We start from the raw sequence: 14,393 nt of genomic DNA on the forward strand, positions 1-14,393 counted from the left end.
TTAGTTACGATCGTTTTTAAAGTACTCGGTGATTGTTTAATCCAAAAAGGACATTGTATTTGGGATACAGTATAAGTAGTCTACTATGCTACATACAAATGGTTTCAATCGATTCCGGGTTTTTGGTCCATACATTTTTGGGCATTCACCTTTGGAAATAAGAAGGGAGGAATCTATTTTGTTTTGGGCAATATTTAGAAATGTGCAAGTGTCAGCTACTTGACGTCTGAGATGCAGGGGTAGCATGTGATACCTTCTGCATCTCGATTCGTAGTCAGTGTCAGATGTACCGCACTTGTACTGTAAAAATCTTACGAATCGTTTTTGGATAGATTCCAGCCTGTTTATATACAGGGTGTCAAAAGACCGCTTCCGATAACTTTGTGGGGTTATTATAGGGCATGAGATATATCCATTGGTGCAAGAAATTTTCATGTAATCGCCAGTTTTTAAAATAGTCAAAATTTTCAACACGCAATGTATAATGCGTGCAGTTAATGCGCGATAATATCGCCCGCCGCCGATGAATGAAACCCCGGGCCGAGCCGGCACCCCGCGCCGCCCGCGCCGAATACCGCGCGCGCGGCTCTGCGCTAGTCATGAGTTAAGACAAAACAGCTGATCGTGGTGTGCCCTATACCCTAGCCCGTAGGTAGTGAATAAACCACCAATATTGTAATGATTATTAAATTACAATAGTTTTCACGACTTAACAAAATGTTACAATTTATTAATTACCGTTTCTCAGGTTTTTACTCAAAAATACTCAGTTTTTACTTCCGGCCAAAAAGGAAAAAAAATCATAATTCACATCCGATCATCATCCGATTTACACATCTGTAAAAATACACACACAGTTACCTACTGCACCTATCAATACCTATCAATGGAAAACATACGTGATAACTAGTTCACTGACCTGTGATCAGCTGTCTGCTTTTATGAAATGCAGTTCGAACTGTGCTCCATGATCCATCTAACTCGATGTAGATTGCAGAGTTATTCAACACTTAACAAAAGTAATTACAGGAGACATTCCAATTCTTTAAACAATTTTTATTGCACTGTTTAAACCGCACTATCGTCTATCGACGACGATGTTCACCTGTTCCTTAAAGCATCGCACATTCATCGGACGTATCTTGTCACGACCCGTTATTAATTACAAACATAAAAAAATAGTTAACAATACATAAAACAAGCAATATGACAACATCTTTTTTTACGTCTGTGATTTAAACGTAAAATTACAAAACTTAAACAAAAACGTCACAGTAGTCAGTACACCAGCACGGCGCGTGTTAGACAGCCGACTGAACAAAATTGAAGAAAAAACTTTGTAAAATAATAGGGATGTATCCCTGTGCAATGTGAATATTTTAAATAATCGATAATTTTTTTATCGATAAATCGTATTAATTGTTTTACATACGAGTACCTATTGATTACTGTCAAACTAAAAATAAACAAATACCTACTCAATATTAAGAAAAGCGACAATAATTAAAAGTTATTTAATTAATTAGGTAAGTATTATTAAAGTATTTTCATTGGTACGTAGACGCTTATACGCGCATACGTAGACGCGCATAACGCGTACCACGGTATAACAATCACTTTATCACGGTAATGTAGGTATCGAATTTAAAAAATGAGATGAGATCTACTAAATAATAGTTATAATTTTTATTATTTAATGGTAATTTAAATATCGACTAAATAGTATTGAATTTATAGGGTACAACACTTAGATTGTCCTTGAAATGGATTAGCAACATGTGCGTCGTGCACCTGCAGAGCGGCGCGCTTTGTCGGCGCCGCGATCAAAGCAAGCCGCCGTTCGGTGTCTTTTGACTACTTCCGAAAGTCGATACACGACGAACATTATTTCAAAAATTAAAATAGATTTTTTAATTTAGTAGCCATTTGAGCATTGAGGTAATAGGTTGTTAGAGTTGTTAGGTTAGGATAAGTTTGATTTTTTAACAATTACTTCAAGTATCAAAACGTGGTAGTATTGTGTAAAGTGTTAATAATTGATTATTATTTCAGTTGTAATAAAATACTTTGTGGTGTGATACATTTCGTTAACGAGAAGTGTTTTTGACGTTCTTGGTGGTGACTGGTCTAATTGCTTGGTGTTAAGGACTATTTTCAAAATGCATAAAGAAGTAAGAACACTTGAACTCAACATGTTTCACGTAAGTTAATTTCCAGTTTTATGTATGAGGTTTTTTCGTGTATCATCTGTTATTTCGATTGATAAGTGACAATTGCGGATAAACAGTTCATCCGCATAGGTTTCGTTACTTACGATGAACTTTTTAACTAGTCTAATAATCTTAGAGGTTTGCCATACTGTCGTAAGTTGTTACACATGCATAGACAGTTACTTACAGTTTTCTACATGAGCTACCATTAAACTCTTAACACTGCAAGTAGCTTAGATGTGAGGTCAGAGGTCAGAGTTCTAAGTTCCACGTCATGGTGACCTTCATGGGTTTGAAATTGAAAAGACACCACATACATTAGGGTTTCCGTGTGTTCTGTCGTAACTCGTAGTGTATCGTCATTCGTCGCATACGACCTTTCGACTTAGCGTGCGTAGGCCGGAGCTAACAGCTGATTAACGCGGTCAACGTTCTCGGGTTTGTACTCGGAACACGAGTACGTTGACCGCGCGCTTGCAAATGCTTATTGGGGTAAAAATAATAAAATTAAAAAAAATATTTTAAAATATTTTTCTATGTGGTTTATTATCATGTTTAAAGGGTTTTAATTATAAAAAAATAAAGAATAAAAAATAAAACAATAATAAAAAAAAATAATACATATTCGTAATCAGAAAATGTAGTATAATCATACCCCAAAGTTATCGGAAGTGGTCTTATTACACCCTCTAGGTAATGTACTGAGGGTTCCAAATTTGGGAGCAGTATTCAAGGACACTACGTACATACGAGCAGTACAGTATTTTTGGATTTTTATATTTTTGAATTGGGAGCTCATTCTGATTACAAACCCAAGCGACTTGTTGGCCTTCGAAATAATGTGATCCAGATGCTTGGAGTATGAGAGTTTCGAGTCGTGAATGACGCCTAGGTCACGAATCTCTGACACTTTCTTTAAAGACTGTTCACGCAGTGAATAGGAGAGGTTCTTTACGTTCTTATCAGCCCGACTAAACGTTATCGCATAGCATTTATTGGTATTCAGGTCTAACTTATTGTCTCGACAATATTTTTCAAGCCTGTTAAGGTCCTCCTGTAGTAAGTAGCAGTCAGTCAGTGTTGTGATATTTTTGAAAACCTTCATATCATCAGCGTATAAAAGAAACTTAGAGTGACGAAAACATGTGTGTATATCATTCACAAATAGGTTGAATAGTAGGGGTCCCAACAGAGAACCTTGGGGGAAACCCGATGGTACAGTAGTCCACGGGGAGGTAAAACTATTAACCACTACAGCCTGAGACCTATTTTGAACATAAGAGGTGAACCACCTATACAAATTCCCATGAATTCTGGCGTTTAAAAGTTTTTTCAGAAGCAGCGAGTGACCTATTCGATCAAAAGCTCATAACAGAAAAATTGCTCCAGTAGTTCGTGAGATAAGCCCTTTCAAATAATTTCCCCCGTTTTTTCGACATTTTTCTCTATTTCTTCGCTCCTATTAGTCTTAGCGTGATAAAGTATAGCCTAGCCTTCCTCGTAAGTATAGCCTTCCTCGATAAATGGATTGTCAACACTGAAATATTTTTTTTAATCGGACCAGTAGTTCCTGAGATTAGCGCGTTCAAACAAACAAACAAACATTCTGACAGAAAATAGTAGACGCTGAACCAAAACAAATTTATGTTCGGGGTCTACTCTTTTTTGACAAGCTTATACAATATGACACAGCCCAAGCTAATAAAATCGTGTTAAAAATCTCCTTACCACTCTCGGATAGCTCATCCTTGACCGGCATGAGCGGAACGAAGTCTCCGGAGTCGGCCACCTCCGTCGCGCTCATCATCTTCGCGTGCATGTCGATTATTGAACTACCCTACAACAAAAAAGTTTACATGTGTACCAAATTCTTTCTAAAATTCTCATTGGCTATTAAGTTTTCATCATTCTAAACTTCCCAAACTTCCCAATGATATAATTTCAGAAAATGTAACTAAAAAATAATAAAGTAATTCAGAAAACTTCACTTCCCAATGATTTAATATGTATGACTTTTTAAGTCATGTAACACGTTTAGTTTTCTGGAAGAAATCGCTTAAAGCAGTTCGCCTATTTGACTACTTTGTTTATTTTGTCCTTATTATGCTTCTATTTTTATGTACAAATAATGAAGTTTGGACCAGATAAACATACCATCGTATTTCCTACGGGTGCTGGCTGCAGGGTCGCTAACGACGCCTCTGTCGGTGACGGGAGGTGCTCCTCCACCGGCGTCGCGGCGGGCCCCGCCGGCGCTGGCGCTAGCTCTTCCAGGGTACCCTACCATGGACGAATTATATAACACACAATATTGTACCCGTAACACAAGTCCTTTGGGACTTAGAACGGGACCAGACTGACGTGGTGTGAAGCGTCCATAGATATTTTTATAAAAAAAAATAGCTATTTTAAAAAAGCCTATTGGCGCTCACGGCATGTGTCGGCGGCACGCGTCGGCGGCAGCCGACGGCCGGCGACGGCAGCCGTCGACAGTTTATCACGCTTGCAGTTGTGACGTACCGCGTAAAGGTAAATGTCCACAGGCCGGTATCGTACGCAACGGACGTCTCGCATCGAACGAATATTTTTTTCACAGTACGTCCACTATATCAGAAGCGTACGGATTACCGACAAGACAGTATGTTTCTCTCCTAATTAGTCCAAACAAATTTCCTAAGTCAAAATTTCTGCTTTTGACTTTTCCATTCACACCAATTTTGAGCATTCATTTACTAGGCTAGTCGGTAATCCGTACGCTTCCGATACAGTGGACGTACTGTGAAAAAGTTATCCATTTGAAGTGAGACGTCCGTTGCTTACGATACCGACCTGTGGACGCTTACCTTTAGGCGGTACGTCACAAATGGGGGCCTACCACCACCTCTACTAAGCGACACCGTTTAACAGATGAGCAATATTACTTTAAGTCAAACTAGCGATCTTAAAAAAGTACATAGATATTTCACAGCGGATTTAATAATGTTTTGCATTTTTATTTTTTACTTTTTTTAGTAAAAATTATACTTATTTGAAAAGTGAGTACTTACGGTTACGTTATATTGTTACATATATTTATCTTACAACAAAGTGTTCTGGAAACATGATAGTTGCCCCCTGTAAGCGTCATAAACTGTCGACGGCTGCCGTCGACTGCCGTTAACACGTGCCGTCGACTGCCGCCGACGCGTGCCGTTCGTCTGTAAGAAGCCTAAAACTTTAGTTTAACAAAACTTCAATAAATGTCATTTCGGATTAAAATTAATTAGAGACATCTCTGGATGATTATTGCAGTTTACAAGCGTGTTTTAAAATTAGGCTACTAGATGGCACATTCATTTAATGAATTTTTGATTCAATAGGCTAATTTGATACACTCAACGATATCTATCGATCAAAAGAGAACTAGAAACTGCAGACACGCTGATTTGTATATAGCTTCGCAACTCTATGTATAATTTATCTATGCTACAACATTATACTTATATTAGGAACAGACGCTCTAATTTGGGTGCCGTGCCGACCATCCGATCACGACCAAATCGGAAAGTGAGGAGAGCGGTCGGCCCGACATAATTATCTATACTAACAGTATAAAGCGGAAGAGTTTGTTTGTTTGTTTGTTTAAACGCGCTAATCTCAGGAACTACTGGTCCGATTTGAAAATTTCTTTCAGTGTTAGATAGCCCATTTATCGAGGAAGGCTATAGGCTATATTTTATAACGCTAAGACTAATAGGAGCGAAGAAATAGAGGAAAATGTGGAAAAATCTATACTTTAATATTATAAAGAGGAAGAATTTGTTTGTTTGAACGCGCTAATCTCAGGAACTACTGGTCTGATTTGAAAAATTCTTTCAGTGTTAGATAGCCCATTTATCGAGGAAGGCTATAGGCTATATTTTATCACGCCAATATTAATAGGAGCTAAGAAATAGAGAGAAGTGTGTAAAAAACGAGGGAAATTATTTGAAAGGGCTTATTTGAACGCGCTAATCTCAGGAACAACTGGTCCGATTTAAAAAATTATTTCAGTGTTAGATAGCCCATTTATCGAAAAGGGCTATAGGGTATATTTTATCACGCTACGACTAATAGGAGCGAAGAAATAGAGGAAAATGTGAAAAAACGGCGGAAATTATATGAAATAGCTTATTATCTTAAGGACTACTGGAGCAATTTTTATTTCATTTGGCAAACATGAAGGCGAACCACGTGAAGGGACATAGGCTATTTTTTTACTGAAAAATGTACGGTGGCGTGAAATTCCTAAATTACGCGGGCGAAGCCGCGCGGAACATCAAAATATAATAAAATCGTAGGAAGGTCAATTCTGTACATTGAATATTTTTGTACAATTATACTTGGGACGTGGTCTACTATGCTAACGCGGACGAAGTCGCGGGCAACAGCTAGTTATTAATATTGGTCGGACGCGGTCGGATCGCCGGCGCATCCGACAAGCCAACCGTCTAACCAAATTGAAACGTCTGGAAGCTTTGTTCCGACCAAATCGGCTTAGTCGCATTCGTAACCCCGGTAGTTATACGTCACTATGAACGCCGATGGAGTGACGGTCACAGAACGTGAAATAATAATAAAGATATTAGAACTTTATAAAGACTTTCCCTGATTGTGGGACTTAGCTCACAAAGATTACGCAAATAGGGATGCCAGGCATCAGGTTTACCTAATTATGCTGGATGTTTAAAAAAATCGACCAAGTGCTTGTCGGACTCGCGCACTAAGGGTTCCGTACCTTTATAGAGCAAAATTAGTTTTTGTATGGGGGCTCCCATACAAAAACACAATTTACACAAATCCTTAATTATTGATATAGAGCAAAAAAGGCCAAAAAACACGTTTGTTGTAAGTTTGTAACTTGTAAGGAAGCCCCCCTTAAATAATAACTATTTTTTAGTGTTTGTTGTTATAGCGGCAAAAGATATACACAATCTGTGAAATTTTTAACTCTCTAGCTATTACCGTCCTTGAGTTACAGCCTGGAGACAGACAGACAGACGAACAGTCAGACGGACAGACATCGAAGTCTCAGTAATAGGGTCCCGTTTTTCCTCTTTGGGTACGGAGCCCTAAAAATGGTTGCCGCAACATGGCCGCAACCAACGCTATTTTAGCATTTTTAGATAATACCGGCGGCATGATGTTTATTCATCGACGGCAACAGGTGGCAAGACGTCCGCTCACTACTTCATAACAAAGTCAACTGACGGTTGGAAGGCCCGAGGCCGACCGTCGGACAGTCTGTAGCAATGTCGGAATAGTTCGAATGTCAGCTCAAATCGGAGCGTCTGTTCCTACTATTAGTATTATAATTGTGCCGACCATCGGACCGACCAAATCGGAGCGTCTGTTCCTACTATATAAATGAGGCAAAGTTTTGGCTTTGGGTAGTCAGGCCGAAGCGTACTATATAATAATATTTGAGTGGGTCTATCAGAGCTGGTTTGAGGTTTGCGGCGGGTGCCACGCGCATGCGGTCGCGGCATTTTACATATATTATTATTTTAAAATCCTGTGTTACCTAGCACAACTACAATAATATTGTTTCTTACGTGCAACTGATGCAACAAATGACTGGTAACTGGCTGCAGATTCGACTCCGCGTGATACCAAATGTCCATAGTGATTTGCTGAAATAAAATTTATTTTTTTACGTAATTAATAATTATTTTAAAAAACCATAAGTCTCGCTAAAACTCGGGAACAGCTAAACCGATTTGGCTTATTTTGGTCTTGAAAGATTCCTTTCAAGACTAAAATTAGCCAAATCGTTTTTTTAGAATGAAAGAAGTTCGTGGAAGTCCAGAGAAAATTAATACTTATTACCTACGAGTACGACTCCTACGAGTAAACTAGTAAAGTGATGTAAAGTTCATCGGGTCATCTACTTAGTGAAAAAAAATGGATTTACCTGGCTAATATTATCTTTCGTCGTTGGTTCGCATTTAATCGATTTAAAATCGTGGCCGGGCATCTCCTACAAGGAAATCGACTGGTTTTATTTGACTATAATAGTACTGTTACGGTACATGGTATACGGACACGTGGTGCCATCTAGCGACAAACCAGCGAAACTTACCGAGGGAGCACAGGTAACATAAATCCCCTACTCAATACTAGATGGCATGAGGTGCGCAAGTACATACTCGAACCTTCTAGAAAGGTCCAATGTTTGTTTACGTGTTTAGTTGTTTACGTTTATTGTGGTACCTGCTCGAGCCTCCTAGAAAGTTCCCACGGTTGTTTACTTGTTTACGTAAATCGGGAACTTTCGGAAATTCGTCTCGCCATATAAAAAGCAGCAGGCAGGCCCGGCGAGTCAGTTCGATCTGAGCGATCTTCGAGGCGACAACAAGTGATCAATAGTGAGTGAACCAGTGAAACCTGCGACTTGGCTACGACCTAGGACAGTGATAGTGCTTAGTGATTGGACCTAGTGATTAGTGTTTGGACTTAGTGCTAAGTGTTGTGACCTAGTGTTTAGTGCAGTGTTAATAAAGTCTTCAAGAGAGTCACCAGGTCTTTCTCTCCAAATCCTCGAACCCTAGCACGTAACAACTGGTGTCAGAAGTGGGATTTGGAGATGCCATTGACTCCGAGAGAGGACTTCAAGGGAAGTGTCAGGACAAGGGCGCAGCGAGCTGCTGCCATTGACTCCGAGAGGGGAGTTGCGGAGGCCACACCTACTGGGGACCAAGTTCCGCCCACTGAGGGACAGGTCCCACTCACTGGCCCCGCCCACCTGGCTCCGCCCACTGACCACGCCCACCAGGCTCCGCCCACTTTGGGTGAAGCCAGGCCCACTGGCTCCGCCCACCGGGACACGCCCACTGGCCACGTCCCTCAGGCTTCGCCCACTTTGGGCGTGGTCACGCCCACTGGCCCCGCCCACCGGGACCTGACCACTGACCACGCTTCTCAGGCTCCGCCCACTCTGGGTGTGGCCACGCCCATTGGCTCCGCCCACCAGGTCACGCCCACCGGGACCCGCCCACTGGCCACGCCCCTCAGGCTCCGCCCACTCTGGACGTGGCCGAAGCAAGATTGCAAGATTCTCAAAGAGCTGAAATTCAGGCAATTATGGAATCACAAGATCGCAAGTTCGGCGCTTTGCAAGAGTTTCAAAAGGCTGAAATCAGAGCGATTCGAGAATCACAAGAGCAACAAAAAGACCTTCAAGAAAAAGCGCTTGGAGCTATAAAGGATGTTAGTGACACGGTGACAAAGCTTCGTAAAGATGTCGACGTAATGGACGAACGCGTCACCGGGTTGGGAGTGGATGTAGAAAATGTGAAAACCGGCCTCACTGAACTACAGAAAAAAGTAGTGCGCCTGGAAACCACAGGAGTCGCCACGTGTAGTGGAAATTCTGGAGTGGCACATGGGCCAAGAGTAAAAGTGCCACCATACGACGGCACTACTTCTTGGAATGCTTATCGTCAGCAATTCCAGACTGTTGCTTCTGCCAACGGATGGAATGATGAACAATGCCTGACCGCTCTCACAGTTGCGCTCAGAGGGCAAGCTTTGTCGGTCCTAGAAGCGCATACAGGAAATGGGTCTAAAGACCTGATGGAGGCACTTGAATCCAGATACGACACCTGGAGCACGTGTTCCGTGCCCAACTGCGTGACAGAGTCCAACGCCCAGGAGAAGGACTACAACAATGGGCGTTGGAAATAGAAAAACTGGTCAAGAAGGCACACCCAGGAGCCGATTCCAAGATGATCGACACGAACATTGTGCAAGCATTTGTCGACGGAATCAGAGACGGAACTAGAGGTCAGAGTGAGGCTACGTCACCACACCTCGCTAAAAGAAGCATTGGCGCATGCTTTGGAGGTCGAGGCTGTTCGCCGTGACATACGACAGACCCATAAGGTCCACGAGGTCTCTGAGGAAGTTAAGGAGGTCAAGGCTCCCACGAAGAGAAGTTTTGGAGCCATGTGCTACAAGTGCGGTGAGAGGGGCCATCTTCAGCTTAACTGCCCGCAGAAGGAGACCCAGATGGCAAGGATGAAAAGGCTCGAGGAACAAGTAGAGGAGCTGAAGAAGCAAGGAGCTTCATCCCCTGTCCGGGATCAGGGAAACGAATAATAGCCAGGACTAAGGGGCGAGTACTGGCTGACGCGGAGGAAGCCCCGATAACTGTTATCTCCCAAGCATGCAGCGGGAACAATCTTGTGATTCAGGGGACTATTAACAGGACGGATTGCAAAATGACTCTAGACACAGGAGCCTCTAGAACGATAGTGTACCCAAATCTGGTAAAAGCCGCAAGAAGACACGAGAGGAGAATTAACTGTCGGCTCCTTACTGCCTCCGGTCAGCCAATACCCGTCCTGGGAGAAATGTCAGTTACGATTAATGTAGGGGGATCCTCATACCCTCATGACGTTATCGTGGCTGAGATTATGGATGATTGCATCTTGGGTTTGGATTTCATGAAGAAGCACAACTGCAGAATTAATGTCGCTGACGGAGTGTTCAAGTGTGGCGAAGAAGAAATTTTCATCCTTGGAGGCGCCTGCGGGAAAGTTGAATGTGTAAAGAAAGTCATAATACCTGGACGAGCGGAAGCTAGAGTGCTGGTGAAACTACCGCCAGCTGGAATGAAGAAGTTAAATAGTTGCGTGTTGATCGAAGATACACCTACCAAACCATCAGCGCAAAAACTGATGACGGCGAAAACCCTTGTTAGTGGAAGCAGTAACGCTGTGGTCAGGGTTTTGAATCTTGGTGATCGCGAGATCTGCTTGAACAAAGGTGACGTCATTGGAAAGTGCGAGGAAGTTGTCTGGATGAGAAAGTGTAGTTCGATCACAGGCTCAAACTCAGCAAACACCAGCAACTATGGAATAGTGACTGAGCTACTCGATGACTGCAAGAGTAATCTGACTTATTCGCAGAGCATGAAAGCTAAGAAGTTTTTACAACGCCACGCGAATATCTTCTCCAGTCAGGAAGGCGACCTTGGAAGAACGTCGATGGTTCAGCACAGGATAGATACCGGAAGCGAGAACCCAATTCGTCAACGAGCAAGACGGATACCCATTGCAAAGGAAAAAGAAGTTGAAGACCTTTTGGAGGACATGAGAAGGCATAAGATTATTGAACCATCTGCGAGTCCGTGGTGCTCTCCGGTTGTATTAGTGAAGAAGAAAGATAGCAGCACAAGATTTTGTGTGGACTACAGACGTCTCAATGATGTCACCAAGAAGGACAGTTATCCATTACCTCGAATCGACGACACTCTGGATACCTTGAGTGGCATGAAATGGTTCTCGACCCTGGACCTGAAATCTGGATACTGGCAGGTGGAAATTCATCCAAAAGACAAAGAGAAGACAGCTTTTTCCACCGGTAAAGGTTTATGGCTGTTTAACATCATGCCCTTTGGATTGTGCAACGCACCTGCCACATTTGAGCGACTCATGGAGTGTGTACTGGCAGGCCTAGTTGGAGAGGCTTTCTTAGTCTACTCAGATGACGTCATCATTGTTGGCCGTGACTTCGAGGACCATTTGCGAAAGTTAGAACGAGTTTTCGCCAAAATAGAGGGGGCCAAGTTAAAGTTGAATCCGAAAAAGTGTCGTTTATTCAGGAGTAAGGTCAACTATCTCGGCCACGTTATCTCCAGTGATGGAATCCAGACAGACCCGGAGAAACTGGAAGCAGTTCAAAATTGGCCAACACCTAAGAACAAAACCGAAGTGCGGGCATTTCTCGGCCTATGCTCCTACTACAGGCTTTGTTAAGGGATTCTCAGAGTTAGCCAAGCTAACTCTGAGAATCCCTTATTAATCCCGAGAGATAAACTGTCGTTTATCCTCTGTCATCGGCTGACAGAGGATAAACGACAGTTTATTTGGGACGAGACCTGAAGGTCAGTTTATAGTCGACACGGACGCAAGCAACACAGCCATTGGAGGGGTGTTATCTCAAAAACAGGGTGAAAGAGAAGTTGTAATTGCATATTTTAGCAAATCTTTATCTAAGCCAGAGAGAAACTACTGTGTGACAAGAAGAGAACTCTTGGCTGTCGTAAAGACGCTACAACATTTCAGCAAGTATCTCATTGGCAGACAGTTTTTACTGCGAACTGATCACGCAGCGTTGAAGTGGCTACTACAGTTCAAGAACCCAGAAGGTCAACTAGCTCTATGGATTGAACAGCTTCAGGAGTATGACTTCAAGACCGAACACCGCAGCGGAAAGTCGCATGGGAATGCCGACGCACTCTCACGAAGGCCGTGTTCAGAAGACTGCAAACATTGTGTTAAGCAGGAATCTAATGAAGTAACATTAAAGTTAACGAAAACAAGTCCTTTGGGTCCATGGGAGAATGATGCTATGAGAGAGGCTCAAGAGAGAGATGACGACCTTCGACACATCATCACATGGAAGAAACGGGGTGACGTAAAGCCAATCTGGAGTGAGGTTGCACCCACTGGCGCTGTCACTAAGGCGTACTGGGCGCAATGGGACAGTCTGATTCTTCAAAACGGAATACTTTACCGGAAATGGGAGAAGACTAACGGCAGAGAGTTCCATCTTCAGATAGTTGTCCCAAGAACGAGAGTACCGGATGTTCTCCGTGAAATACACGATGGCGTATCACGAGGTCATCTAGGTGTTAAGAGGACGTTAACAAAAGTGCGAGAACGATTCTACTGGGTGCATTGTCGAGATGATGTACAGGATTGATGCCGCAAATGCACTACTTGCGCTGCAGTGAAGGGACCACAGACCCGGAGCCGTGGGAACCTGCGGTTGTATAACGTTGGCGCACCGTGGGAACGAATTGCAGTTGACGTAGCTGGGCCATTTCCCGTGACGGAATCGGGAAACAAGTATTTTATGTTCGTCATGGATTACTTCACCAATTGCTGTGCCTCTGGAAATCCATTCTGATCAGGGCAGGAATTTCGAATCGCAGGTCTTCCAGGAAGTGTGCAGAATTTTGGGAATGCATAAAACGAGGACCATCGCTTACCATCCACAGTCTGATGGAATGGTTGAGAGATTTAACCAGACCCTTGAGAGGCATTTGGCGAAATTGGTAGATGGCAAACAAAAGGACTGGGACAAGTATATACCGCTCTTTCTTCTGTCGTACCGTACCGCCGAGCATGAGAGCATAAAAGCTACCCCGGCGTATGTCAATTACGGTAAAGAACTGCGAGTACCAGTAGACCTCTTGACAGGAGGGTCACCGGAGGAACCGAAGACCGTACAAGACTATGTCTGCGATTTAAGGGAAAAGATGCGCTATATACACGCTATTATTCGGGAAAATGGGTTACAGTCAAGTTAGAACATGAAGACCAGATACGATCGGAAATCGAACACGAGCGGCTTCGAAGAAGGGTCACTGGTGTGGCTGCATAACCCAACTCGCCGAAAAGGCAAATCTCCAAAGTTGCAGACCAAGTGGGACGGCCCATACATGGTTACCCGATTGAATGATGTGACTTACAGGATTCAAAAGCAACCAAGAGGGACATTCAAAGTGGTACACATAGACCGTCTGGCGCGTTACCATGGCAGTAAAAATGATGCTCGGGACGAGCATCTCTAAGAGGGGAGTAGTGTTACGGTACATGGTATACGGACACGTGGTGCCATCTAGCGACAAACCAGCGAAACTTACCGAGGGAGCACAGGTAACAAATCCCCTACTCAATACTAGATGGCATGAGGTGCGCAAGTACATACTCGAACCTTCTAGAAAGGTCCAATGTTTGTTTACGTGTTTAGTTGTTTACGTTTATTGTGGTACATGCTCGAGCCTCCTAGAAAGTTCCCACGGTTGTTTAGTTGTTTACGTGAATCGGGAACTTTCTGGAATTCGTCTCGCCATATAAAAAGCCGCAGGCAGGTCCGGCGAGTCAGTTCGATCTGAGCGATCTTCGAGGCGACAACAAGTGATCAATAGTGAGTGAACCAGTGAAACCTGCGACTTGGCTACGACCTAGGACAGTGATAGTGCTTAGTGACTGGACCTAGTGATTAGTGTTTGGACTTAGTGCTAAGTGTTGTGACCTAGTGTTTAGTGCAGTGTTAATAAAGTCTTCAAGAGAGTCACCTGCCAGCCTAGCATACGCCAACGAGATATCTCGTGGATCTCTCTCGAGCGTAGTGATATTGTCGATATTGATA

General features: G+C 43.0%; 1 protein-coding gene across 2 annotated transcripts in view; it reads right to left on the reverse strand.

The window, feature by feature from the left end:
• LOC121739351 overlaps positions 1-14,393 on the reverse strand; it is a 41,144-nt gene that overhangs the window by 15,453 nt on the left and 11,298 nt on the right. For both annotated transcript variants that reach the window (XM_042131754.1, XM_042131756.1), the window contains 4 exons: positions 8,143-8,208; positions 7,784-7,861; positions 4,365-4,490; positions 3,939-4,047 (listed from right to left, as the gene is read on the reverse strand). In XM_042131754.1, coding sequence (XP_041987688.1) covers positions 3,939-4,047; positions 4,365-4,490; positions 7,784-7,861; positions 8,143-8,205 — 376 coding nt within the window. In that variant the 5' untranslated portion in view covers positions 8,206-8,208. The remainder of the gene's footprint in view (positions 1-3,938; positions 4,048-4,364; positions 4,491-7,783; positions 7,862-8,142; positions 8,209-14,393) is intronic.

The sequence above is a fragment of the Aricia agestis genome, chromosome Z (assembly GCF_905147365.1).
Source record: "Aricia agestis chromosome Z, ilAriAges1.1, whole genome shotgun sequence".
Taxonomy (NCBI): Eukaryota; Metazoa; Arthropoda; class Insecta; order Lepidoptera; family Lycaenidae; genus Aricia; species Aricia agestis.